The 26,190-nt window shown below is 33.8% G+C and overlaps 1 protein-coding gene across 1 annotated transcript in view; it reads right to left on the bottom strand.

Annotated features, from left to right (window-relative positions):
* LOC109675770 (fibronectin type III domain containing protein 3C1-like) overlaps positions 1–22,803 on the bottom strand; it is a 34,135-nt gene extending 11,332 nt beyond the window's left edge. The window contains exons 1-21 of the mRNA XM_074062391.1: positions 22,697–22,803; positions 21,857–21,976; positions 21,453–21,528; positions 18,826–18,902; positions 17,044–17,299; positions 16,175–16,879; positions 14,921–14,973; positions 14,485–14,627; positions 12,875–12,934; positions 12,407–12,545; positions 11,801–11,854; positions 11,565–11,686; positions 11,302–11,476; positions 10,485–10,571; positions 10,017–10,155; positions 9,356–9,424; positions 8,827–8,945; positions 8,590–8,695; positions 7,931–8,037; positions 7,599–7,712; positions 5,979–6,128 (exon numbers count right to left, since the gene is read on the bottom strand). Coding sequence (XP_073918492.1) covers positions 5,979–6,128; positions 7,599–7,712; positions 7,931–8,037; positions 8,590–8,695; positions 8,827–8,945; positions 9,356–9,424; positions 10,017–10,155; positions 10,485–10,571; positions 11,302–11,476; positions 11,565–11,686; positions 11,801–11,854; positions 12,407–12,545; positions 12,875–12,934; positions 14,485–14,627; positions 14,921–14,973; positions 16,175–16,879; positions 17,044–17,299; positions 18,826–18,902; positions 21,453–21,528; positions 21,857–21,976; positions 22,697–22,774 — 2,949 coding nt within the window. The 5' untranslated portion in view covers positions 22,775–22,803. The remainder of the gene's footprint in view (positions 1–5,978; positions 6,129–7,598; positions 7,713–7,930; positions 8,038–8,589; positions 8,696–8,826; positions 8,946–9,355; positions 9,425–10,016; positions 10,156–10,484; positions 10,572–11,301; positions 11,477–11,564; positions 11,687–11,800; positions 11,855–12,406; positions 12,546–12,874; positions 12,935–14,484; positions 14,628–14,920; positions 14,974–16,174; positions 16,880–17,043; positions 17,300–18,825; positions 18,903–21,452; positions 21,529–21,856; positions 21,977–22,696) is intronic.
* Positions 22,804–26,190: the final 3,387 nt, after the last annotated feature.

Below are 26,190 nucleotides of genomic sequence, written 5' to 3'. Positions count from 1 at the left end.
TCTGAAATAGAAATCAAGAATGCTATTCCATTGACAAAAACTACAAAATGTACTAGGAATAAATTTAACCAAACAGGTAAAAGACTTCCACAGTGAAAATTATAAAACATTGATGAAAGAAGTTGAAGAGGACAGAAGAAACTGGAAAGACACCCTGTGATCATAGATTGGAAGAATCAATATTTTTGAAATGTCTATACTACATAAAGGGATTCAATGTAAGACCTATCAAAAGGCCAGCAACATTCTTCACAGAACAAGAGAAAGCCCCATACCCCCAAATTTGTATGGAATCCCAAAACCCCTGCATAGTCAAAACCATCTTGAACAAAAGAACAAAGCAGAACCTGACATACTACAAAGGTGTAGTAATCAAAACAGCATCATGTTATCATAAAAACAGACACACAGACAAACGGAACAGAACAGATAGCCTACAATAAACCCAAATATCTATAGCTAATTGATTTTTGACAAAGGTGCTAAGGACATGAGCACATGGAGAAGGGACAGTTTTTTTTTTAAATAAGTGGTGCTTACTAAATTGGATATCAACATGCAAAAGAATGAAGTTAGACTTATCTCTCAGCTGTTACAAAATCAACAAACTGGATTATGAAACTATGAGAAAAAATCTATGGAAAACCACTTCAGGACACTGGAATAGGGAAGGATTTTTTGGACAAGATTCTTAAAGCACAGGAAACAAAAGCAAAAATAGACAAAGGGGATTATATCCAACTAAAAAGTTTCTGCCCACAGAGTGGGAGAAAATATTTGCCAGCTACACATCAGAAAAAAGACTGATAATCAGAATATACAGGGAACTTAAGAAACTAAACTCTCCCAAAAGCAATGAACCAATAAAGAAATGGGCAACTGAACAAAAGAAGAAATTCAAATGACCAAAAAACACATGAAAAAATGCTCACCATCTCTAGCAATAAAGGAAATGCAAATCAAAACCACACTAAGATTCCACCTCACCCTGTTAGAACAGCCATCATCAAAAACATCATCAACAACAGGTGTTGGAGAGGATGTGGGGAAAAAGGAACCCTCGTACACTGCTGGTGGTAATGCAAGCTGTTGCAACCACTCTGGAAAAAAATCTGGAGACTTCTTAAAAATCTAAACATAGATCTGCCATGTGATCCATCAATCCCACTCCTGGGGGTATACCCAAAGGAATGCAACACAGGTTACTCCAGAGGCACCTGCACACCCATGTTTATTGCAGCACTATTCACAATAGCCAAGTTATGGAAACCACCAAGGTGCCCCACTATTGATGAACGGATCAAGAAAATGTAGTATTTATACACAATGGAATTTTACTCAGCCATGAAGAAGAATGAAATCTTATCATTTGCAGGTAAATGGATGGAACTGGAGAACATCATTCTGAGCGAGGTTAGCCAGGCTCAGAAGACCAAAAATCGTATGTTCTCCCTCATATGCGGACTTTAGATCTAGGGCAAATACAGCAATGTGGTTGGACTTGGGTCACATGATAAGGGGAGAGCACATACAGAGGGTATGGGGATAGGTAGAAAACCCAAAACATGAAAGCATTTCATGTCCCCACTGCGGAGGAACTAATACAGAAACCTTAAAGCGACAGATGTCAACAAGAGAAGGGGATCAGGAACCAGTGTAAAGATCAGTTAGAGATGAATCAACTTGGGTTGTAACACATGTGTATATGAAAGCAATGCTAGGAATCTTTCTGTATAGCTATCCTTAACTCAACTAGCAAAAAATGCTTTGTCTTCCTTATTATGCTTATGTCTTCTCTTCGAAAAAATTAGAGATAAAGGCAGAACAGGTTCTGCCTGGAAGTGAGAGGGGGAGGGAGGGAAAGGTTGGGGGAGGGGGGCAGGGGGAAGAAATGACCCAAACAATGTATGCACATGTGAATAAATGAATAATAAAAAAATCTGAAAAAAAAGAAAATCAGGGCCAAGTTCAATGACAAAGTGAAATTTTGACAGAGACCCTAGTGCTTGGGGAGGGAGCCAGGAAATTTCTGAATGGAGTGCACTTGTCTTGAGGTGGAGGTTGGAAAAGCCCCATCTACAGTTTAGGAATTTAGGGAGTTACATCAAGGACCACAATACTTCAAGTTGGTAGCAGTTAGAGGAGAAAAAAAAAAGGTTCTGCAAAGAAAACAACAGTGTGAAGAGACAACCTACAAAATGGGGGAAAATATTTGTAGAGTGTATATTTGACAAGGGCTTAATATCCAGAATATGTAAGGAAATAAGAAACCTCAAGAGCAAAAAAAAAAAACCTAACATGATTTAAAAATGGGTAATAGATCTAACTAGCCATTTCTCTAAAGAAGATATATAAATGGCAAACAGGTACATGAAAAAATGCTCAACATCTTGAATCATCAGGGAAATGTGAATCAAAAGCACAATGAGATATCTCAACACAGTAAGAATGGGTATTGTAAAAAAGACTGAAGATAACAAGTGCTGGTAAGGATGTGGGGGAAAAGGGACCCCTGCACACTCCTGATGGAAATTTAATTAATGCAGTTATGGAAAACAGGATAGAACTAATATGATGTGGCAATCCCACTAATGTACCTACATGTGAAGGAAATGAAACTAGCATTTTGAAAAGACATCTTCACTGCCATGCATATTGCAGCATTATCCACAGTAGCTAAGAAATTTAAACAACCTACGTGCTCATAAACTGATGAACGGATAACAAAATGTGGTACATACACACCATGGAATATTATTCAGCTATAAAAATAATGAAATCTTGCCATTTGCAATCACATAGATGGAACTGGGGATCATTATGTTGAGTAGAGTAAGTGAGGCACAGAAAGATAAATATCTTACTCAAATGATCTCATTCATATGAGCAATCTATAAAAGGTGATCTCTTAGAAACTGAGGGTAGACAAAAGCTCATTTGGAAACAAAAGACCACAAATAGCCAAGGCAATACTGAGCAAAAAGAGCAATGCTGGAGGTATCACAATACCCGACTTCAAACTATATCACAAAGCAGTAGCAATAAAAACAGCATGGTACTGGCACAAAAACAGACATGAAGACCAGTGGAACAGAATAGAGGACCCAGATATGAATCCACACAACTATACCCATCTCATTTTTGACAAAGGTACCAAAAACATACAATGGAGAAAAGACAGCCTCTTCAACAAATGTTGCTGGGAAAAGTGGTTATCTGCCTGCAGAAGACTGAAACTAGATCCATGTTTATCACCCTGTACTAGTATCAACTCAAAATGGATAAGAACCTTAATATCAGACCTGAAATATGAAGTTAGTACAGGAAAGAGTAGGAAACACTTTGGAAGTAATAGGTATAGGCAAGGACTTCCTCAATAGAACCCAGGCAGCTCAGCAACTAAGAGAACGTATATACAAATGGGACTTCATAAAACTAAAAAGGTTCTGCTCAACAAAAGAAGTGGTCTCTAAATTGAAGAGGCCACCCAGAGAATGGGAGAAAATTTTTGCTAGCTACACATGAGACAAGGGACTGATAACCAGAATATAGAGGGAGCTCAAAAAACTAAACTCCTTCAAAAAATCAATGACCCAATGAAGAAATGGGCAAGTGAACTAAGCAGAACTTTTTCAAAGGAAGAAGTCCAAAGGCAAAAAAAAAAAAAACCCAACAAAAAAACCCAAAAAAAAGACCCATGAAAAAATGCTCACCATCCCTGGCCATAAAGGAAATGCAAATCAAAACCACAGTAAAATTCTACCTCACTCCTGTTAGAATAGCCATCATCAAAAACACCACCATCAACAAAAGTTGGCAAGAATATAGAGAAAAAGGAACCCTCATACACTGCTGGTTGGAATGTAAGCTAGTACAACCATTCTGGAAAACAATATGGAGGCACCTTAAAAAACTAAAAATATACCTGCCATATGATCCAGCAATCCCACTCCTAGGGACATACCTGAAGGAATGTGAGTCAGGTTACTACAAAGGCACCTGCACACCCATGTTTACTGCAGCACTATTCACAATAGCTAAGCTATGGAAATAGCCAAGATGCCCCACTACTGATGGATGGATTAAGAAAATGTGGTACAATGGAATTTTACTAAGCCACAAAGAAGAATGAAATTTTGTCATTTGCAGGTAAATGGATGGAACTGGAGATCATCATCTTAAGTGAAGTTAGCCACACTCAGAAGGCCAAAAGCCACATGCTCTCCCTCATATGTGGATTATAGACCTAATACAAATGCAGCAATATTATTGGACACAGGTCACACTAAAGGGAGACCGAGCATGGGATGGATAGGGCAAGGGAAGGAAACCAAACCCCTTTTTTTCTTTATTCATATATTCCTATGTGCATACACTATTTGGGTCATTTCTCCCCCCTGACCCCCACCCTCTCCCTCTCCCCCTCACACCCCTCGCTTCCAGGCAGAACCTGTTCTGCCCTTTTCTCCAATTTTGTTGAAGAGAAGACATAAGCAATAATAAGAAAGACAAAGTGTAGAGATGAACCAATGTGGGTTGTAACACACAAGTGCATGGAAATAACACAGGGAATCTTCCTGTGTAGCTGTCTTTATCTCAAACTGGCAAAAATGCCATATTTCTCTTATTATCTTTTATGTTTTTTCTTCTACAAAATCAGAGAACAAGAGGGCAGTACAGGTTCTACTTGGAGGTGGGGTATGGGGGTTGGGGAGGTGAGGGGTGAATGTTTGGCACTGCTGTGAGGGGGAAGGTGGCAGGGAAAGGGGTAGGAGGATGAATATGGTACACATAATGTATACACCTATAAGTAAATGCAAAAATGATAACCTGTTGAAACTGTTCCAGGAACAGTTGGGGGAGGGTATGAAAGAGAGCAGTGGAAGGGGGTGAATTTAAGTATGATATATTTGATACATTGTAAGAACCTTTGTAAATACTGCAATGTACCCCCACCCAGCACACACACAAAAAAGAAACAGTGTAGAATGACAATTAGCAGAGGATAACTTTCAGCTATGAAAAGAAATCTGGAAGATGGAGCTTAGATGCCTAGTGTTAAGAGTTGGATATTTTGTGCTTATTTTTTGTTTAGGGTCTTGCTATATACCCTAGTCTAGACACTCCAACTCACAATCCTCCTGCTTCTACCTCCTCAGTGCTGGGATTATAGACATGTGCCAACAAACCTGGCTTTGCCTGGCACAGGCAGTGTTGAGGATCAAACTCAGGACCCTTGTACATGCTGGGAAAGTGCTCTACCACTGAGTTATATCTTTAGACCCTCTTAGAATGTTTTGATGGCTTAAATTTTATAGGAAGAACATGTCGGATTAGAGCATATCAGATTACTCTAGGTTTGGACTGTTTTCCAAAACTTTTATGCTTGTTATAATTCTAGTTCAGAAGAAACCACTTCCAGCTAAGGTTATCAGGGAACCATTTATGCAAGAGCTGGGTCTTGAGGAATGAGATAGGGAGATACCACAATATGAACAACTTGTACCTGGTACGCTTGAGGGGAACCATAGACTTGTTTGGTTGGAATAAAGATTTTATAGGTTTTTTTCCTAATTGATTATTGTCATAGTAGTTGCTTGTTATATACACCAATTAGCAAACTTCTGAATTAGAAACTTTGATTCTCAAGACATCTGAATGAGGGTGTAGGAATCACTGTTTTTAACAATATTTCGGGTGATTGCTAAATTCAGGGAAATTTAAATACAGAATTACACAGGAATCATGAGATCAAACTGGAATGGGAAGAAGGTGCCAGATTATGTGGAGCTTTAAATGTCATGTGAAGGAGCTCAGAATGTTGTTGCTGAATATAAGCCATATTTACGATTTCTAAGTTCCTCCATTCCAGATCTCCCTCTAGCCTCTATACTGAAAATGCACCAAGTATTATGAATGTGGACCATGTAAGTTAATAGCTGCTATCTTTTTTATGTTGGAGGAAATGTCAGCTCTACCTGGACTCTGCAAAAATATGTAGTTGCAGGAATGAGACCTTTAACTTCATAGCGCAGACAAGGGCCGGTATAAATCAAATGCATTGATTCTTCAATTTGTCCCCATTCTAGTCTGTAATCAGTGATTTCAGCACCATTGCACTCAGGAATCTGAAAGATGCAATAAACATAGGAATTCAATTCTTTCTCTAAGTCGTCACTATATTAGATGTTGTGGATCCTGTCATTATCAAATCTTACAATTGATCAAATGATATGTGATAGAGGCATGTGTAGAAACAATTAAATACAGGCAGGACACTATAATTAGCATTAAAAGTCTCAAATAAAATTAAGAAAATGATTTGCTAACTGAGGCCAATAGGAAAAGGGGAACAGGTACTAGAGAAAAGGTTAGATCAAAAAGAATTAACCTAGAAGGTAACACCCACGCACAGGAAATCAATGTGAGTCAATGCCCTGTATAGCTATCCTTATCTCAACCAGCAAAAACCCTTGTTCCTTCCTATTATTGCTTATACTCTCTCTACAACAAAATTAGAAATAAGGGCAAAATAGTTTCTGCTGGGTATTGAGGGGGGGAGAGGGAGGGGGCGGAGTGGGTGGTAAGGGAGGGGGTGGTGGCAGGGGGGAGAAATGAACCAAGCCTTGTATGCACATATGAATAATAAAAGAAAAATGAAAAAAAAAAGAAAATGATTTGCTAATCCCACATATTAGATGAATTTTTAAAAAAATTATTAAAATTATTTTCAGGGCTGAGGCATGACTCAAGAGGTAGACTACATGCCTAGCAAGTGCAAGGCCCTGAGTTCAAACTCCAGTACCACAAAATTTATTTTCAAATAGGTTACTCAAAGAGTAAATAGATATATTCATATTGTTCAATGTTACTATTGGTTAGCATGATCAAATACACATGTTAGTACTCTCTGGTCTTTATAAAGTTGAAGTGATTAGCTCTGTCATCTATTATTAACAGACTAAGGCTTTTGTGTCAATGTGAAAAACGCTTTGCTTGAGTCTGGGGGAAAGGGAAGAAAAATTTAAATATACCTATATGGCTAAATAAATGGGCCAATTCGCATTTTTTTGAGCTGGATTTGTTTGAATGGAAAAATATTCACATAGATGTCAAACTGTTTTTAAAAGTTTCAATATCTTATACATTCCTTATGTGTCTTATTGCAGTTACATGCAAAGAAACATCAGAGATTTCTCAAATGAAGTTCTTTAAAGAAGTGTAAGTTCTGGGCTAGGAATGTAGCTCAGTGGTAGAGCACTTACCTAGCATGTGCTAAGCTCTGTAGATTGATTTAACTTTATTAACTCTTGTGTTGATTTAAAAAAATTAGATGGTTATCCATTGGTGGTCTATTTGGGTTTCCAAGTTTATTATTCTCCTCAAATATAGGATTTGGAGAGTAGGATTATTATTGCTGCAAACTTCATAATACCATTGTATCAGATCCTAGTGTGTTCTAGAAACTGTGGTCCAAGATTTGGAACCCTAATTGTAATTTCTGACTCCTTGCAGATTTCTAGGCTTTCCCCAAACGTTCTAAACCATTAATTTGCTTTTGTATCAGCAAAATTAATAAAAATAAATTAATAACATACTCTCCAACTAACAACCACACAGGTTGGACCCTTGCAGGTTAGCACAGGTGTACCACATTGAGAAGGAGGGTGTCGAACTGGTACAGTTTCACATTTCATTGAATGAGATCCAAGCTACAAATACACAAACAAAAAAATAAATCAGCAAACATACACATAATTTTGCAGGTGTGGTTACTCTCCACCCCAATAAGAAGTACAGTAGAAGTGAAGCATATTTTCATCCAAAATTAAATTTAGTACAAATGGGCCAACTGAACAGTATCACTTTCCAGGCCTAGTTATTGCTTTTAAGTAGTAACTATGGACTCTTCAGGAATGAATTTACTCACCGTGCATCTCTCTTCAAAGGCAGGGTGCCCTTTTCTGTTATCTTGGCTACCTTTTGCCTTTTCGATAAGCATAAGTGCTTCAGAGTTTCCATTAGCAGGAGGATTACCTGTAAAATATACAAAATCAACTTATTTTCACAGTATTTCTAGGTGCTAGGGATCAAACCCAGGACTTTGTGGATCCTAAGCCTACACACTTCCACTAAGCTACACTCCACCCCCCTACAAATAGTTTGAAGGGTATTTCATAAAAATAAATACAAAATGAATTATGATAAATCTATTTTAAAATGCTTAAAGTAGGGTTGGGGCATGGTTCAAGTGGTAGATTGCCTGCCTAAAGAGCATTAATCCCTGAGTTCAAACCCCAGTACTGCCTCCCTCTCCCAAAACACAGAACAAAACAAAAAACTCTGAAAATGCTTAAAGTAGCAGAAGACTCAAAACATATTGTGCAAAGTAACTTCTTAATTTGATTTAGACATTAAAAATTTTAGGTTTTCAATTACTAAGAATTGATTTGCTAAGAAGCAATGTTTGCTTTTATACTGAAACAAAACCATTTGCTCTGCTTTAATAATATTGAATATATAAAAATTACAAAGATTACAGAATAGTTAATTGAGGTACAGTCATCAAATCACATAAGGTAGCCTCACCGCATTGGAGATTGGTTTCTTTGAACTTTGTTTTATCATTTAAGGGTAGACGACGGCAAGATGCAGAAGCAAGAGTAGGTGTTTGAATAGTCAATATATCTGAAGGCTAAGAGAAATACAAAATACATTGTGACTATACTAAATTCAAGATCAATTTTGTAAAACATTTAGTAATATAATACAATTCAGTTCAATCCTCAACTTAAAACTTTTCCTTTTCCATTTCTCTTTCCTCACCTGGCTTTGGCCTATAGGTGAAGTGCAAAAGACTCTCAGTTTATATGTAGTACCAGGTTGCAGGTGATCATATAAAAATTCCCTTATGGTGCCAGTATAGATTATGTTCCAAAGATTCACTGAAGGAATAAGAACAAATTTATTCAATTTATTTATAAGTCATATAAATTTTATGGGTTCTTATGATGTATATACATATATATGTATATATAATCATTCTAGAAATAACCATTTTAGAAACTTACTTGATCCAGTTCTCTATAATAGTTAAACAATTATACTCCCAATAGAATTAACAATAAAATCACTAGACATTAGTAAATAATGATTTGTTACCAAAAAACTGGAGAAATCCATGTAAGTTCTGGGGTTTAGTCAATAAGAGTATGCTAATACCAATTTCCTGAAGATATTAATACTAGGAGAAGCTAAAAGTTTTACATGGGAATTCTCTGTAATACTTTTGTAACTTCTAGGTGAGTCTAAAATTATTTCACAGTAAAATTATTTAAAAATTATGATGCCTTACCATCTGAATTTTCATTAACTTCTAAACTATAACTTGAAATGTGTCTGCCACCATTATCTTTGGGTGATTCTGAAAAGATAAATAAAATTAAAATGATTTCTGAATGAAGTTTATCACTGGAATTTCATAAATTATAATTTTTCACAGAAAGCTATAAACATGAAACAATATATTAACATATAGATATTAATAAAAATATAATGCAAGTTACATGCTTTGGATATTGGACATGAAGCATTTAAATAATAAAGTTATTTGGAAAAGACTGAAATGCTAAACATATAAAGGTGATTGTTGTAGTTTGGGGCAAAATTTGCATAAAAATAATTTCTTCTCAGGCTGATATTTATCATTGATGTGGCCTTCCAATTATGGACTTTATATTAGATATAATTTTACTTGGAATAAGGATAATATTTAAGGACCCATATAAAGTTTAACAACTTGTTCATGTGTGACTTATTGAGCTAGCAATAGAAAATCCAACAGAGAATTGGAAAAATAATATGTTTTACAACTAAGCTAATTTTTATGGCAGGATATTTCACATACACATGTTTAAGAAAATATTTTATAAAGCTTAGGGTAATCAGAGAAAGATTTCTTCTCAATAGTCAATGTTAGTATGGAGGAAGCAAGATTTAAATATGAAAACATTTACCCCATCCAATTTTGACTCTGTGTGCATGGATCTTTCCCTTTATGTATGGTTTTCTAGGAGATCCAGGCTTATCTGGATAGGTAGTATATTTTACTTCTCCACTGGGGTGGCTTCTTCCTTCCATATTGTAGGCAAAAATCTGTTGGAGTAAAAGAGAACATTTATTTATTTTTTTCCATTGAAAATAAATGTCTGGTTTGATAATGTGTAGTTTGCAAATATAAAAAAAGTTATTTAGAGCTAGGGGTGTGCCTCAGGTGGCAGAGTGCCTGCTTAGCAAGTGTGAGGCCCTGAGTTCAAATCCCAATACTGCCAAAATTAACAACAAAAAGCAGATATTTAAGTGAGAACTTCTGAGAAATGCAAAATAGGGCTTAATTTAAAAGAAAACGACACTCATTTTTCTCCAGAAAAGAGTATTCATTTTATGTTAAAATATGACACGAATTTTAAGTTATAGCCACATACCCTAAACTTGTATGTAGTACTTCTCTGAAGATTTCGTACAGTACATGAGAGGTCTTCTCCATTGTATTTCGGTTTAAAACCTAATCCCTGGAAACAAAAGACAATAAATTTAGGGATCAGTCAGGCCTGGGTTGAAGTTGTAGCTTCAACTTATTTTCTACCTGGATGGTCCTGAGCAAGTGATTTAGTCTTTCTGAACCTCAATATCTTCATGTTAAAAACATGGAGATAATTTCCACTGTGAAGGGCTCCCTTTTTTCAGTAATGAGATAATACATGTGAAGTACTTAGCATATTAATTACAACATAGAACACTTTTCAATGTTAGCTGCATTACTTAAACTGTAGTGATATATATGTGTGTGAAACAATTTGCAGTTCCTTTTTAAATTGACTTGCCTTTTAGAATAGAATTGGAAGTTCAGAATGGAATGAAGTAGCTGCCCACCCACATCAGGAATCCAAGATGAGGAAAGAGTGTGTATCTTGGTAGAGTTATGTAAGGTGCTAAAGATCCACGTGACCACCCAAGATCATCTAGAACAGGCCTAAAGCTGAGGACATTAACACACTTCTCTGAGTCTCTGTGCTGTAGTTATGGCTGCTGCTACTTTTAGCTAATTTGTGGGACTAGGGTGACTATGCAGTCTATGCATTGACCTCACCCAGAACATAAGAACTCAGGAATCATGCAATTTTCTGGTTCAATAAATTAAGTAGAAAGTAAGCTGATCAAATTTTTTTTCAAGTGAGAAAGGCACATAAAATGTACCTAAAACTGAAGATGAAGATTACAGTATACGAAAAGAACACTTACAGTTCCTGCTTCCTCCATTTCTAGTACATAAGTAAGACTGTCATTTGGGTTTGTGTTGGCTGGAACACACCATTCTAGTGATAAACTACAGATTCCTGCTTCCTTTAGTTTAGGAGGTGAAGGTGTTGGAGGCATAGTTCCTGATGTATAGAAGACTGCTATTTCACTGAAATGACTGAAAAAAAATAGATTAGGATGGAAAAATCAGTTTCAGGTTTTTATGGAAGAATAACTTTTAAATACTGCAAATAATTTCAATGTACCTGCAGCCAAAGTTATTTTTGGCAGCTAATCTGAATGAGTATTTTGTAGATGCATTCAGTTTAAGGATTTTGTGCTGTTTCATGGTACCTGTATAACAACTTCTGAAGTCTTCACCTTTACCCTTAATAACATATACAAAATGTTAGAATATTATAAAATGGTATGGTTAACAACACAAATTCATAACACTAATAATCATTCACAACCAAGTGCTTTAAAAAAATAAACTGTATACCTCATCCCATTCCAAAACGAAGCTGTTTATTTTGGAACCATTATAATTGGAACCCTAAAAATATCAGAAAGATAAAATTAAGATGGGCTATTTTTACTATGGCATACAAATATTTACATGCTATGTAGATTGTGTACATATGTACAATGTATATAAATTTAAAGTGATATAAATTATTCTAAAATTAATCTGCTGATAATTTGTTTTAAAAATAATCCAGATTTTAAAGTTAAATGTACTTTACTCAGTTTATAACAAATATCCAGATTCTATGCTTTGTTGTACTTTTCAAACTGTATGCAATGAAGAAAACAAATACTTAAGTAAATCAAGAGGTAGATTTTATTGGTAATCATGGTTATAAATAACTAACAGGTTGTAGAAATTGAGAATTCTGTTTTTGTTAATTATTGAAATTATTATTGACATATCTCAACTTATTGAACACTTGATCTAGACAGAAAGAAGAGAAAGATTACTGTGAAGAAAAAATGCCAGGGAAATAGATCAGATGAAGCAGGCATAATTCCATATTTAAAATTCAGGTTATAGTAGAATGAGTATTTTGAAATTGTGTTGAGGTGCTTTTGCCAGTAAAATCCTTACTTTCCACTGTAAATTCAGGCTATTCTTCGATCGGTTAATCAGTTTGGGTGCAAGTGGAGGGTCTGGTTCACAGCCTGGTGTTGTGAAGTTAACCACTTCAGACACAGTTTTGTGTTCTGAGCCTCTTATAGTTGTGACTCTAAAAATGTAATGAGGATAATATCTGTAAGCTGTTAAAATTAAATCACAAACTTGAGTTTCCAGACAATTTTCCTAAGAGTTAATCAAAAAACATTTGCTGATAGAACAAAGTTGGGTCCTTGAAGATGTCTACCAAAGCACCCTCTTATCTGTTCTAAATGAAAAAAGCGAACTAATGCTGGATTTGGAGGGTTTTCTTGAAGCTTGAAGGAAAGGTCAGTTTGGGGGCAAATAGCTAGGCTGACTGTAGGACTTTTAAAGTAGTGAACTGAGGGAGTTTTGGCCCACAACATGCTGGGGGTAGGTTATGCAGGATGGAGTTCTTACCTTATAAAATAGCCCATGGATGGTTGCAGATCATGTAGAGTAAATGTAACTTCATTACCACTGTGAAGATAACCTTTGTTTGTAATGGATCTATGCATATTTAAAAGATAAGTAAGCAGTCCCATCTTATATATTCAATTGATAAAGAAGCATGATTTTCCTTGAAATTTGATAACTTTAACCCATTTTTATGTGATATTAATAATTCAAAATACCTCATTTGCATGTCAAATTAACATAGCTTTCAGAAATAAAATTTTATCATTTTACTGCTGCATACTCTTTACACTGTAATAGCATGGATTTGCTTTTAATTGGCTTATTTTAAATAGTGTAGATATGAAAAGTCTCAAAGACACCATGTGTCATGAAATGTATTTATTCTGTCACAATGCAACTTTTCTGGGGTTGGATCCTGTCTAATTCTATTGAATTAGAATAATTATATTCTTATACTTAAGTCTTTCTGAGCAAACAGTCACAAATACCCAGATGTACTTCACCACCTTAAGGAACTCCTTCAGGCTCTAGATTCTAAAATACCCTCCAAAGAAGCTAAATAATTGAGACTTTTAAGCAAAGGCCACTCAGAGTGATCAGAGGTGCAGGCAAGTATTTTCTTTTCTTTCTTTCTTTTTTTTTTTGCAGTTCTGGGAGGCATGTTTATAAAACAAAACTAATAATTTTGTAAAGTACTTAATACTGGAAAAAGAAAACCATGGTAATGCATGCAGTTTTCACCACATTTTACACTTTCCCATCCCCTCAACCAATATATAAGATTGTGTACTGTGATTCTTAAATTTAAACATTTTAGCTGCTCATTATAAAAGAAATCAAACTTTACACAAGGTCAAGTTTTCACTTTGAGTCTCTGAATAAAGATGAAAAATTCTGGAAAATAAAGTTTAAGATATGTTTTTCAAAGTATTGTATAGGCAGCTCTATGATCTCTGACTTATTGTCTAGTTGTTTGGTACTCATAGGAATTTCTCTTCCTTACCCACTTGGGATTTTCTTCCTACTGTACCTCTCTTAGCTTACTCTTTTTCAGACTGCATATCTCCATCTGGTCCAGAAGTAGTTGGGCGGGGGACTGGGTATGCTTCTGTTATGTCCTGTACTGCATCCTCCTGAGCTCATCCTGCTACTTTAGCCTTTACCTTATAACTACCTCCTGTAATCAAATATTCATGAGAGTCCAAGTCTTAAATCTCCATTGTAATATAAAGATCTTGCTTGTGTACCCACAAAAATTTCCCCCAAATGACCTAAGGGCAAAATGAGAAGGAAGAAGTGCAGGGTTTTATTTTTCCTTGTCTAATAAGAAGTCTGCAAACTGAAGCGAACAGACCAGTTGATATAGAAGATGCACCTTCAGCTCTAACATACTTATGATCCAGTGAATTTTGTGGACTGATGTGGTAACCTACCACTACTTAGAAAACTATTTCTGTAGAAAAATACATTCAATACTTAGAAAAAATTTCTGAGAAACCTTTAGAATTTAGCCTAGATATAAGTTGAGATCTATATGCTTAGATAGCATTATCTAAATTAGATAGAAATCAGATAGAATTGAAGTATGAGAAATGATTAAAAAGACTTACATATAAATGTTTTTAAATTTTCCATTTTTACCACTGTTAGATATTGCCAATTCAAATGTTACAGGAGCTTTAGTATGATCACATTTCTCAGAACCATGCAGATTCCATGAAATAACAGCAGATCTTGTTTGAATATCAGAAACCTAAAATAATAAAAATCCAAACAGCATACTTAAAAATTATAACCTATGATTTATAATATAGTCTTTCCTTAAGTCTTATTTGATGTTAAGTATATTGTTCTTCCCATATTAGGTACTTAAATATTGTGATTGAACAATGAGCTATTAATTCTATATTTAACAATGCCACACTTACTAGATTGCTAAAGGAGATTATGAAATTTTAAGCAGGTAAAAATACCAGTGATTATGCAGGTTTTAGACTCAGAAAATAAATTAAAAGAAATACTTAAATATTCATCTCAGTTACTTACAACAGGTTTCTCAATATTGAAACAGCATGATTTTCTGTGTTCTGTTTTGTATTCTAAAAGTAAAAAAAGACCCAAAATGAAATATTACATTGGCAAAATGAAAACGATTAGATTTCTATTATCCCACTATAAATATATTGTTGTCAAGAGAACACCTAATAACAATTCACATTAAAAGATTTAAAAGAACCAGTTCAAAGTGTATGATATTAATATTAAATGAATTCTAGCAAAAGATGAGGAAAAGTCCTCAATTTAAATAAAATCATATGAACTGGTTAGGATTATAATTTGCAGTGTTTCACTGGCAGGCAAATAGAAAAATTGTGGGGCATACCCATTTTGCATGAGAATAATTATTTCTTCATGTTTTTGTTTGTTTTAGCAGTTCTGGGAACCAAACCCAGGGCCTTGTGCATAGTAGGCAAGAACTCTAACACTAAGCTACATTCCTTATTCTCTTCATGATTTTAAAAGGCAAGATAATGGCTGGTGGAGTGGTTCAGTGGAAAAGCACCTGCTTTCCAAGCATGAGGCCCTAGGTTCAAGCCACAGTGCTGCCAAAAAGTGTGTGTGGGGGGAACAGGAAAATTGTGCTTTTGCATACTACTCAGCCTTAAAAAAGGGGTATATCCTGTTATTTGCTGTAACACAGATGAACCAGGAGGACATTACACTAAGTGAAATAAGTCAAGCACAGGAAGACAAATACTTAATGATCTCATTTATATGTGGAATCTAATACAGTTGAACTTATAGGAGTAGAAAATGGAATGATGGTTACTGGGGATGGAGGTGAGGTGGGGAGAAGAGAATGAGGACTTGTTGATCAAAGGATATAAAGTTTCAGATAGGATGGATAGGTTTTGAGAAATATTGCACACACCAAGGTGACTACAGATAATAATAATATATTGTATATTCAAAATAAGAGTAAATTTAAATTATCTCACCATAAAAACTGATAGGTGAAGTGACTGACACGTCAATTATCTTGATTTAATAATTCCATGTCATATTCGTATATCAAAAAATCACTGTGTACCCCATAAACGTATACAATTATTGTCAATCAGAAATAATATTAATAAAAAATTTAAAATAAATTAGAGAAATAATTTAGGAGTAGGATTACAAAGAAGACAAGATGAAATGGAAGCAGAAAATAAAACTTAAATATTTAAAATGTACCAAGATTCCTCAACATTAGGATGTGGATATTCATTGGCAAAAAAACCAAACTCCTGGTTTTACCTTTTCGTGCTGCATTTGATAATTGGCTCTTGCTTTGTTTTCCACCTGATTTTTGCTTGCCCTCTCCGCCTCCTTTAGCATTCTGCTTCTTTCTATGATTGCTCTCAACCTGAGCCTTGGCAGCATTGGATGTGCTGGGAGTACGGGAAGTACTGAGAGAATTATCAATGGCAGATGAGCTGGGAACATTTTTAGAGATGGAAGTGTCAGGCACTCTGTCAGAAATAGAACAGCTTGGAGTAGCACTTATGTCAGAGGTGGCAGTCTTGGGAACATAATTAGTGCTGGAAGAGCCTGGAACACCATTAGTGGTGTCAGGGCAAAAAGAAGTGTGTGAGATGGAAGTGCTAGAGGCGTGGTCAGTAGAAGAAGTGCTGGGAGTTTTGTCAGTGATGTAAGTGTTTGGAGTATTGTCAACAGCATTGGTACTAAGAGAATTTTCGGCAGGGCAAATGCTCAAAGTGTTATTCACAGTGGATGTGCTCAATGTATTGTCAGCAGTGTCCTTGGGTGGAGCATTGTCCACAGTGTAAGTACTTGGAGAAGGAGAAGTACTTGACAACTCATTAGCTTTGTTCACAAGCATAGAGCTATTCTTGTGTCCACCAACTTGGCGTTCTGTCATTTTTTTCTTCATACATTCTCCTATCTTCACAGCCCTTTCTTCAAATTGGTTATAATTTGCTTTTCCAGGAGAATATGTTTCTAAAAGAGACAATGGAATGATGTTTAATAATTATAAAATTATGTACCTCAAGTTCTTTTTTACTTCACCGACCAAGTAGCATTGATAACTCATGCTTTACTTTTAAAATGTTTTCTTACTTTGCTTTAATACAGATATTAGATTTAAGAAAAGTATGTATTACCGTGATGCTCTTGGTACATAAATGTTGCTGCTGGTGGTGGTGGCGGTGGCAGCAGTTGCTGTTGAACAGGTTCTTGGATGTAAGGCAGTGGAAATTCCCCTTGAGCTCGGGGATACATCAGTTGAGGGGCTTGTGAATACATAATAGTGGATGGTGTTATGAAGTGTGGTGCTTGTATAGGAGCAGGCACAGGTGTGTGATAGTCAATTGTCTGAGGCACAATGATGATTTTGCGAATTCCATTTTCTTCCACTACCTAGGACAGAAGACAGAATCATATCTATATCTATATCTATATCTATATCTGTATCTATATCTATAATATCTATCAAGGTTTTTTCTGCTAAACTTTGGATTTACATCCTATGCTGCTTATTTAGAAACCTAAAGCATCAAAAATCAATAATAAAGTAAAACTAACCAAGCAGAAGGCATATAGGTAGCTTTTAGAGTTAATTCTGATAGTTGAAAAGCTTAAAGTGTAAGAAAGTATACAATTAAAAGTCTCCCTCCTAACCCTTATCCACTTAATGCCCCCAATAGCCAGCTACTGTTAGTATCTTAAAAATCCTTTCACATTTTCTTTATTTCTATATAAGCAAACAAGAATGCAGATTACTTTTCCTTCTGTTCATTACATAAAAGGTAGCATTATTTACACTAGTCTGTGCTTTTTTTTTGGTACAACATATCTTGAACCGTCTTCTATATCAGTATATAGTTTCTTATATTATAAGGATGTATCATACAGTTGCTTACTGACAGGCATGTAGATTATTTCCAATCTTTTGTAATTACAAACAGTATTGTAAGGAATGACATTATACATATATCATTCCAAATTTGTAAATAAAAATTCATTAAAGTGAAATTGCTAAATTAAGGAATGTATATACTTGTATTTTCACTAGATATTGACCAATATGTAATTTTATTTGGAATTAAACTATTATATTGACTTATTTAACATGTTCTTTGTCTTCACAGCTGGGCAGTAGACACATTGCATAAGCCACAAAGGCAAAATCTATGATAGAGCATAAAAAAACATACTTCAGTTATTAAATTTCCAGGGCTATGGAACATCTTATCAATCTCTATAGGAGTCATACCTCCCTGCCTACTTTAGATGGTTAATAAGTATTTGAGGAATTTTTAAAAAAGAACCCTTAGTAGTTTGAGAATGAAATACTGAACTGAAATTACTAAGTGATTTTAATGACTGAAGGATAAATATTATCAGAACCATTACTATAGCAATTGTAATAGGTAATTAAGATGGATTAACATACTCAGAAACAAAAAAAAATAGAAGGTTACTGAATATGAAGTGATCTGAATTCATTAGACAAATTAGTCATCATTTGCAAGGCAACCTAAGGTGGGTTTGTTTAAAAAAAAATCAACCACTTTAAACAATTACTTTATTCTTGTTTTTTGGTGGTTTACTGGCATTTGAACTCAGGGCCTCACCCTTGCTAAGCAGGCACTCTACCACTTAAGCCATTCCACCAGCCTAAACAATTACTTTTAAAGGTTTGGTTAAAAGCAGTTGCTTTTTAGCAATGATGATAACAAAGCTTGGAGATACAGCTCAGCGGTAGAGAGAGCCCTTGGCCTAGCATACATAAGGCTCCATCTCCAGCAGAGCAAGAAAACAATTATTAAAACAGTAAAATGAAAGAATAGTGTTCCAGAGTTCTCTTACCATACAGTGACATAGTGAAAAATGTTAAATGATAATTTATAGCTAAACACCAAATAAAAACCACACTAGCATACCTGAGATATGTAACCAGGAGGAAGATATATTGGTGGCAAAGTACCACTTGGTGACATCAGAGGTACATCAGCAGGTCCTAAGAGAATTATTAATAATAAATAGTGTAATAACTTTAAACAAAGTCCATTACAGAGACAGCTAACTTCTCATGGTTAAAATCACCATTGAGCTTTAACAATAGCCAGCCATTTTAAAGTGTGTTGTTTACTCACAAAAGCGACTCTGTCAGAGTACATATGAATCACTGAAAATTCATCATGACTAATGGAAAACAATCAAGTTACATAGTGGGTGTTGGGTAAAATTTACATTATAAAACAAAGTTGACAAGTTTATTGCTAATGAACTATTAGTCTTCTGGTAGTTCTTTCTCACTTACCACAGTTATATTTTGGTCTCACTCTGTACCATAAAATATATTTCTTATACTGATATCATATAGTAAAACTTAAATCAATTTTCATTTTAAGGGTTCCCACAGTAACACTAAAGTGAGATAGTTTTTAGGAAACTATATTATAAAGAAGGACTCAGTACTTACTACTCATGTGATGCTCTACTTTTATACTAGGCATTCTTACTGTCTTAAATATATACTTGTAAAGCAACTAAAATACAGTACAGAATAGACTTTTATATGTCATCATTCTTTTGTTTACCTGAAATTTTTATAATTAGTACTTAGTTCTAAAGATATGTTTGGCTTTGAAGTCCTCAAATGGCAATTTATTTTATTTTTTTTCCTGAGAGCCACTTATTCATTTCCTAAGATTAGGTACAATAGCGACTGCATTTTCAAAATTATCAGAGCCATACAGATATTGGAGTTTAAGGATGAGATCCAATTTGATAGGAATCTGTTAAACTATAAACCAGTCTAATGACACAAATTTTCAGGCAATTTATTTTTAATAATGAGAAGTTAATAAATATGAGTTTGTGATAAATTATACACAGAAACCATATAAAATTTGTTGCTAGATGATAATATTTTTAGAAATTCTTAAGACAGTTCAAAATCACTTTAGGATACAAAATAATTGTTATAAGAACAAAATAATCATCTCAATTTGAAATAGTTAATAATAAATTTATAGCTTTATATTTATAGCTTATTAGCTTTATTACTTATTTTAAGTTGAGGTGATTAATTTTATACAAGAAAATTTATTATCTATAATTGTATATGTGGAATTAAATATATTTATGTAAAATACTGATTTATATATTATTTTATATATATCCCTTTCCTATACATTATTATATAGAAAGTGTTTAAGTGTCTAGTACAGTGCTGCTACATGCTAGAAATATTTGAATATATGAATGGATAAATGAACTGTCTGAAGGCTTCATCTGAAGGAGAATAGCTTAAAAATATAATCAGTTAAACAAACACTGAATGTTCATATGTATATAATTGACACATATTTATATTACATATACCTAGTTTTAGTACTCTGACTACACACATATGTGGTTATATGAAATGTTAGCTTTTAACAGACTTTTTTTTAAATTAAAAGTGTATGTATAGGTTTTGAAATTTTTTAAAAGGGAGAAAATACTGTTAGGAAGAGATTATTATTTTTTTTTCTCGTTTATTCATATGTGCACACATTGTTTGGGCCATTTCTCCCCCCTACTCCTGCTCCCTCCCTCTCCTCCCCACCCCCCTTCATTTTCAGGCAGAATCTGTTCTGCTCTTATCTCTAATTTTGTTGAAGAGAGAGTATAAACAATAATAGGAAAGACAAAGCATTTTTGCTAGTTGAGATAAGGATAGTTATACAGAGAGATGCGTAGAATTGCTTCCATGTACACATGTGTTACATCCCAAGTTGATTCATCTCTAACTGACTTTTTCTCTAGTTCCTGATCCCCTTTTCATATTGACCTCTGTTGCTTTAAAGTTTCTGTATTATGTGAATATTTTTTGCCTCATTCTGTTTATCAGTTTTAACAATCTGTATAAATGCATTTTAGAACTGGTAGATAGTGCGCTTGAATTTATTTTTGATAGGCATGTATATTAAAATGTACATTAAAACATTATTTAAATTTGCAAAAACACTTCTATATGCTAGATATTGTATGTAAAACTCTATTAAAAATACACCACATATCCTTAAGTTTCAGGTTGCCTTTTATGGACTTATATTTTGATGTAGACATTATAAGAATGTGCAATATAGTCAAAATTTTTTACTGCGTTTTGAGATTCTCCAACTTAACAACTGTGCCAAAGATCTCAACAGACATAAAAGATTGTCCTGTGTATTTACTAGTGATACATCAACTTTTTCAAAGCTTTAGCACAGGTCATACGGTGGGGTAGTTGCTTTAATTTCCATATTAAAGTAAAACAAATAGTGCCTTTAAAAAATAAAATGTAAATGGCAATCAATATCTCCTGTCAAGACTTCTTCAAATGGAATTTGTAGTTAGAAAAGCAAGATGAATCCTAGTTGGTCTGTTGAGCTCCTATAAGGATTATATTAATTTAAGAATATTAAGTCTAGCTCAAAACCAAAAGCTATTAGTGGGTTTTAGTAATTTCACACTAATATTTAAATTCATTCATTTTAACATACAATAACACAAGTTTAATTATACTTAGACTTACCTTGAATATTCTGAATGGTCCCATCATCAGACTTTATGGTAAGGGTTTCCCCAGGGTTAACTTGTACCAATATAATCTAGAAATAAATAATTCTTCAATGATATATTTTTCTGTTAGTTAATCTATGAAAAAATCATAATTTTCCTTTTGAATAATATTTAGACCCACTAGTTCCATGTATCTCAGAATGCTCAAGGAGAAGAGTACAAGTGGATCAATGAACACTTAGGGAAAATTAGGAAGAATAGTTCCTCCCCTGACTAAGTAAAACTTACCATAGTCATAGAAAATAGGTGCACTGAAATGGAAAGACCAACTTCCCTTCTATCTCCCTCCCCCAAATAAAATTCCTTAAAACAAAAAACAAAATAAAATTCTTATCTGAAGATAAAGCTCAGACATACTTGTACCCAGTACTGAGGACAAGAAGGCCATTTGGTGTATCTCTTGGGATGAGTCATACTTTGTGGATAATTAGTAGTATGCTGTGTTGCAACAGTGTTGTCCAGATGATAATTTTCCATCTAGTAAAACAGTAGCAATTTTAATTTCTAAGAGCTTTTTTTATCTCAATCATTTTTTGGGGAAAATTATCAATTAACTTTTTATTAGCAATTATCAATTGTACAAAATGATGAGCTTCATTGTGACATTTTCATACATGAATATATTTTGGTTTTGCTAAGCTAAAAGACAATCTTTGCTTTTTTTCTGAAATTCAAGAGAAGCTAGTGATCTTTTTTTACATGAAATATAGGACTTCCCTTGAATAGATTAAAGAAGTAGTAAATGCTAAATCTGAACTTCACTTTCTCTTTCTAGAAACCAATCTTATACATATAAGCAATTGCTACTCAAAACAAAATACTATTAAATATTAGAAAGTCATAGCTGTGAATGAGTATGAAGGAACTTTAGTTTGCATTAGTCATATTTTTAAAAAATACATTGGAAGAAACTTTAAATATAGACTTTCAGATATAATACTAGGACTTTCAAGCTGTTCAAGGGAGGACAAAAAATAAACTCAAAAGGAAATTATATGTAGACTAAGCTAGTGTTCAGTGTCTTAAGTGATTTTAAAAGGCTACAAGGACTATAAACCTATGTTGATGAAAAGGCTAAAAACTTCCAAAATAAGTGATGAGTTGTATAAGTGACACATTTTCTAAATAAAAGCAAATACTAGATTTAAGAGCATTTTAATCACTTATAATGAAAAAAAGATATAAAACTACTCTTACCTGATGCATGGGATCCCCACTGATAATTGGAGCTATAGGAGGTATTTCAGTAAGAGTAGGTACAAGCTGATGTTCCATCACATCTAAAAAAGATTGGCTTTCACAGTAAGTTTTGTTTCTAAAAAGAAAATGAAAGTTTACAGATTAAGTGAAGTCACAGTCATGGTTTTAAATGATATAACCTGACAAAATACTTCTGAGAAAATCCATCTTAATTTTTTATTTTGAGTGAAATTGTTTTATGGCAACATTTCAAAATAATCATTGATCATCACTGATGACAGAGTATAAAGCTTGGAGCTAAGGGATTTTGCCTGATTGCTCTTCATTCATGGGATGACAAAGATAGCTCCATTTCACAGCATGAATAATGTTTTAGTTAAACAAATCATTGGTTATTCGATCTCCCCATACTGAGTTCAAACAATTGATTTACAATCTATGATGTTCATTACTTAATAAGACTTCATATTGCTTAGATAGCTGTAAGAATGAACTAAATACTTTTAAAAGTTACAAGATCATAGAAATTTACCTTAACTCTCGCAGATACTAAATCTCAGATACTAAATCTTAAACATAATCCAAATCTTTGAATCCAAACTTTTAAACTTAAACTACTTTCCAGGTTGAAATATTTCAAGCGTAGATATCACTGAATGACAAAATATATTGTAACTATCTAGTTCTCAATTCCATAAACACTTGGGCAAAAATCAGAAAGAAAAATATGATTATTTTGAAGGTTGAGAAATAGGATACTCAAGAGGGAACCTCTTTGGAACTAGACAAGTCCTCTAAATGAAGTGCACTGTTGGGGTTTCATAATTCCTCAATATAAAGTATATGAACTATATCATAATTCTAGCCACTACCTACATCATTTCCTCATGAAGTTTTTTAATGTAGTCCTAGGAAACTTTTTATTTGTGATACATGTTTTCGTAATGAAAGACATGATTTTTTGAAAAGAAAACTGTTTTGGAGTCATAAAGAAATATGGAGTATTATCTAGCAGGAAAACATACATGTTTTCATAGGTTAGGGAAATAGGAAATAGTTACCAACTAAATGTTTAAAAATATCTACTCAACAGTGACAAGCACTTATGTTAATTTAAATCTGTCTTTTGTCACAAAAGTACTGGTTTCATTCAGGGCAAAACTCATTGCTTCCTAGTTCATTCTAGTGGCTGGATTGGTCAAGATTTAAACTATAACCTAAATGATATTTAAAAATGCTGCCTGGCTATCAACTCCAAAATCTCTCTTTCTGTCTCACTCAGCTTCTGTCTCTCTCTATATATCCTTTCCCACCCCTTAATGTGTTCGTTTTCATCAAAACTTCCAATCTTTACTGCACATAATGTTAAATTCATAGGGTTAATACTTCATCTCGTCATCTATTCTGTAGTTGTGGACCAGTTTAGGTCTAGAATTAGTTTCATTCTTAGGTGACATCCATATGCCAATAGGCAACCTGAGGGAGATAACTACCCTTCAGTACAAATTCGCAAGGAGGTTTTATTTGTTCTGAAACTAAAGTTAATTGGTATTAGATTCCCTAAAACATAAACATAAAAAATTCCTATACCTTAACCAGTCACAACTATATAGGATTAAGTACCCCTTTTATTTATTTTAATTTTTATTAGTATATGATAGTTGTACAGGAGGATACATTGTGATATATACATATGTGCTCAGAATATGTCTTAGATTTACCCCCTCCATCATTCTCTCTCATCCTCATCCCACTTTCTTAGAACAATTTCAACAGGTTTCATTCTTCTATTTTCATATATGTATACAAAATACATCTACCATATTCACCCTCTTTCACACTTTCCTTATGCCCACCCTACTCCCACTGATACTCACCCCCAGAAAAGACCTATTTTACCCTCATCTTTCATTTTTAAAAAGTGTATATTGATGGTTCAAGGGAGTTTCACCTAGGTACTTCAGGCCTGTATATATTAAGTACTGTTTTTAGATTATTATTTTAGTTTTATAGGTTAAATTATATATAAGGAATGAAATTTCCTTTTAGCACATGGAAGATTTTTTGTGTTTTCTCCTTAGTTTTGGTCATTAATGTGATCATTTAACGATTAACTGCTAAACTAATGTTTAGATATTCAATTTCTTAAAGATACTATGAATAATTAATTATATAAGAACCTCCAAAACTTAAAATTAAGAATGGCATCAGAATTATTTTCATGAGAATATGTTTATTCTCTTTAGTATACACACTAAAAAGTTAAAGTTTAGAAGCTATAGAATTGAACTTTTATAGTTATATCAACATTACTACAGGCAAAGGTGGAATAAAGGCAATATAATGTAATTTTCTTATCTAGAACCTAATTTAACATCTGCTTTAAAAACAGCTTTCATCCATTATACAAGAGTGAGATAAATAACTACATAATGAAGGGCAGTCTGACAAAGACTTGGTTGCCAAGGATTTTTCTTTCAAGTGTAGAGAATTTCTAGGGTTGCCTCTCTTCTAACATAATCTATTTTCCACCTCATTAGGTAGGTCAATTAACTACTCTATAAGGTGAAGTACCTTTTTCAATGCAGCCTTAATACTTTTGCTTTTCAGGCTCTTTAAATCTCCTGAAAAAATCCCATAGAAGCTTCCATTTTGCTGTTCTATTCTCCTCACAAATTTACCATTGTTCTCCTGCTACTTTGTACTGTAGTTGGGCTATAAAAGTACTGCTCTGATAAGAAACAGCTCTAAAGAAAGAAAATGCCACATTAGAAAAAGTACAAAATGTTGACTAGCATTTCTGCAATTGAAACTGAAATCCCCTAAAATTCATCTTAATAAATTCTCTGCATAGGAGCAAAAATAATTAACTCTAGCTGAAACAAGGAATTATAGAACACAAAATTAATATAAGGTTTTTTTAGAAGCAGAAAAAGCTTTATAAATTGGTGTGGAAAATGTTAAAATAGATATACTTAGGCTTCCTAGTAGTCATTTAAAAGTCTAATTCTAAAATTACAAATAACTGTTACTAAAACTGGAATTATTTAAAAAAAAACCTTCTAGAATAAACTCTTGCTAAAGAATTGCAGTTTATATTTAACTTTTAGCTTGATATACAGCATATTCCACATTCTCTTGACATCAACATTAATTATTTAAGATAGTGATAAGGCAAACTGAATATTGGTGAAAGAAAACATGTGATCCTAATATTTTATTATTTTAGTTTTATCTCAGAGAAGGTAAATTGTAGAGTTTTATAGCCGCAAGTCTGATAGTCAAAAGACCTGAGGTCAAATTCTTGTTTTGCCCCTTATTAGGCAAAACAAAGAGTTTTGTTTGTATTCTACATTGCTAAGTAGATAGCAGGCACTTAAGAAACCCCAAACAAAGCCAGGCTCAGTGGCTCATGCCTGTAATTTCAGCTACTTGTAAGGCAGAGATCAGGAGAATAGCAGTTTGAGGCCAGGCTGGGCAAAAAGTTAGAT

The sequence above is a fragment of the Castor canadensis genome, chromosome X (assembly GCF_047511655.1).
Source record: "Castor canadensis chromosome X, mCasCan1.hap1v2, whole genome shotgun sequence".
Taxonomy (NCBI): domain Eukaryota; kingdom Metazoa; phylum Chordata; class Mammalia; order Rodentia; family Castoridae; genus Castor; species Castor canadensis.
This window is presented reverse-complemented; position numbering and strand designations above follow the sequence as displayed.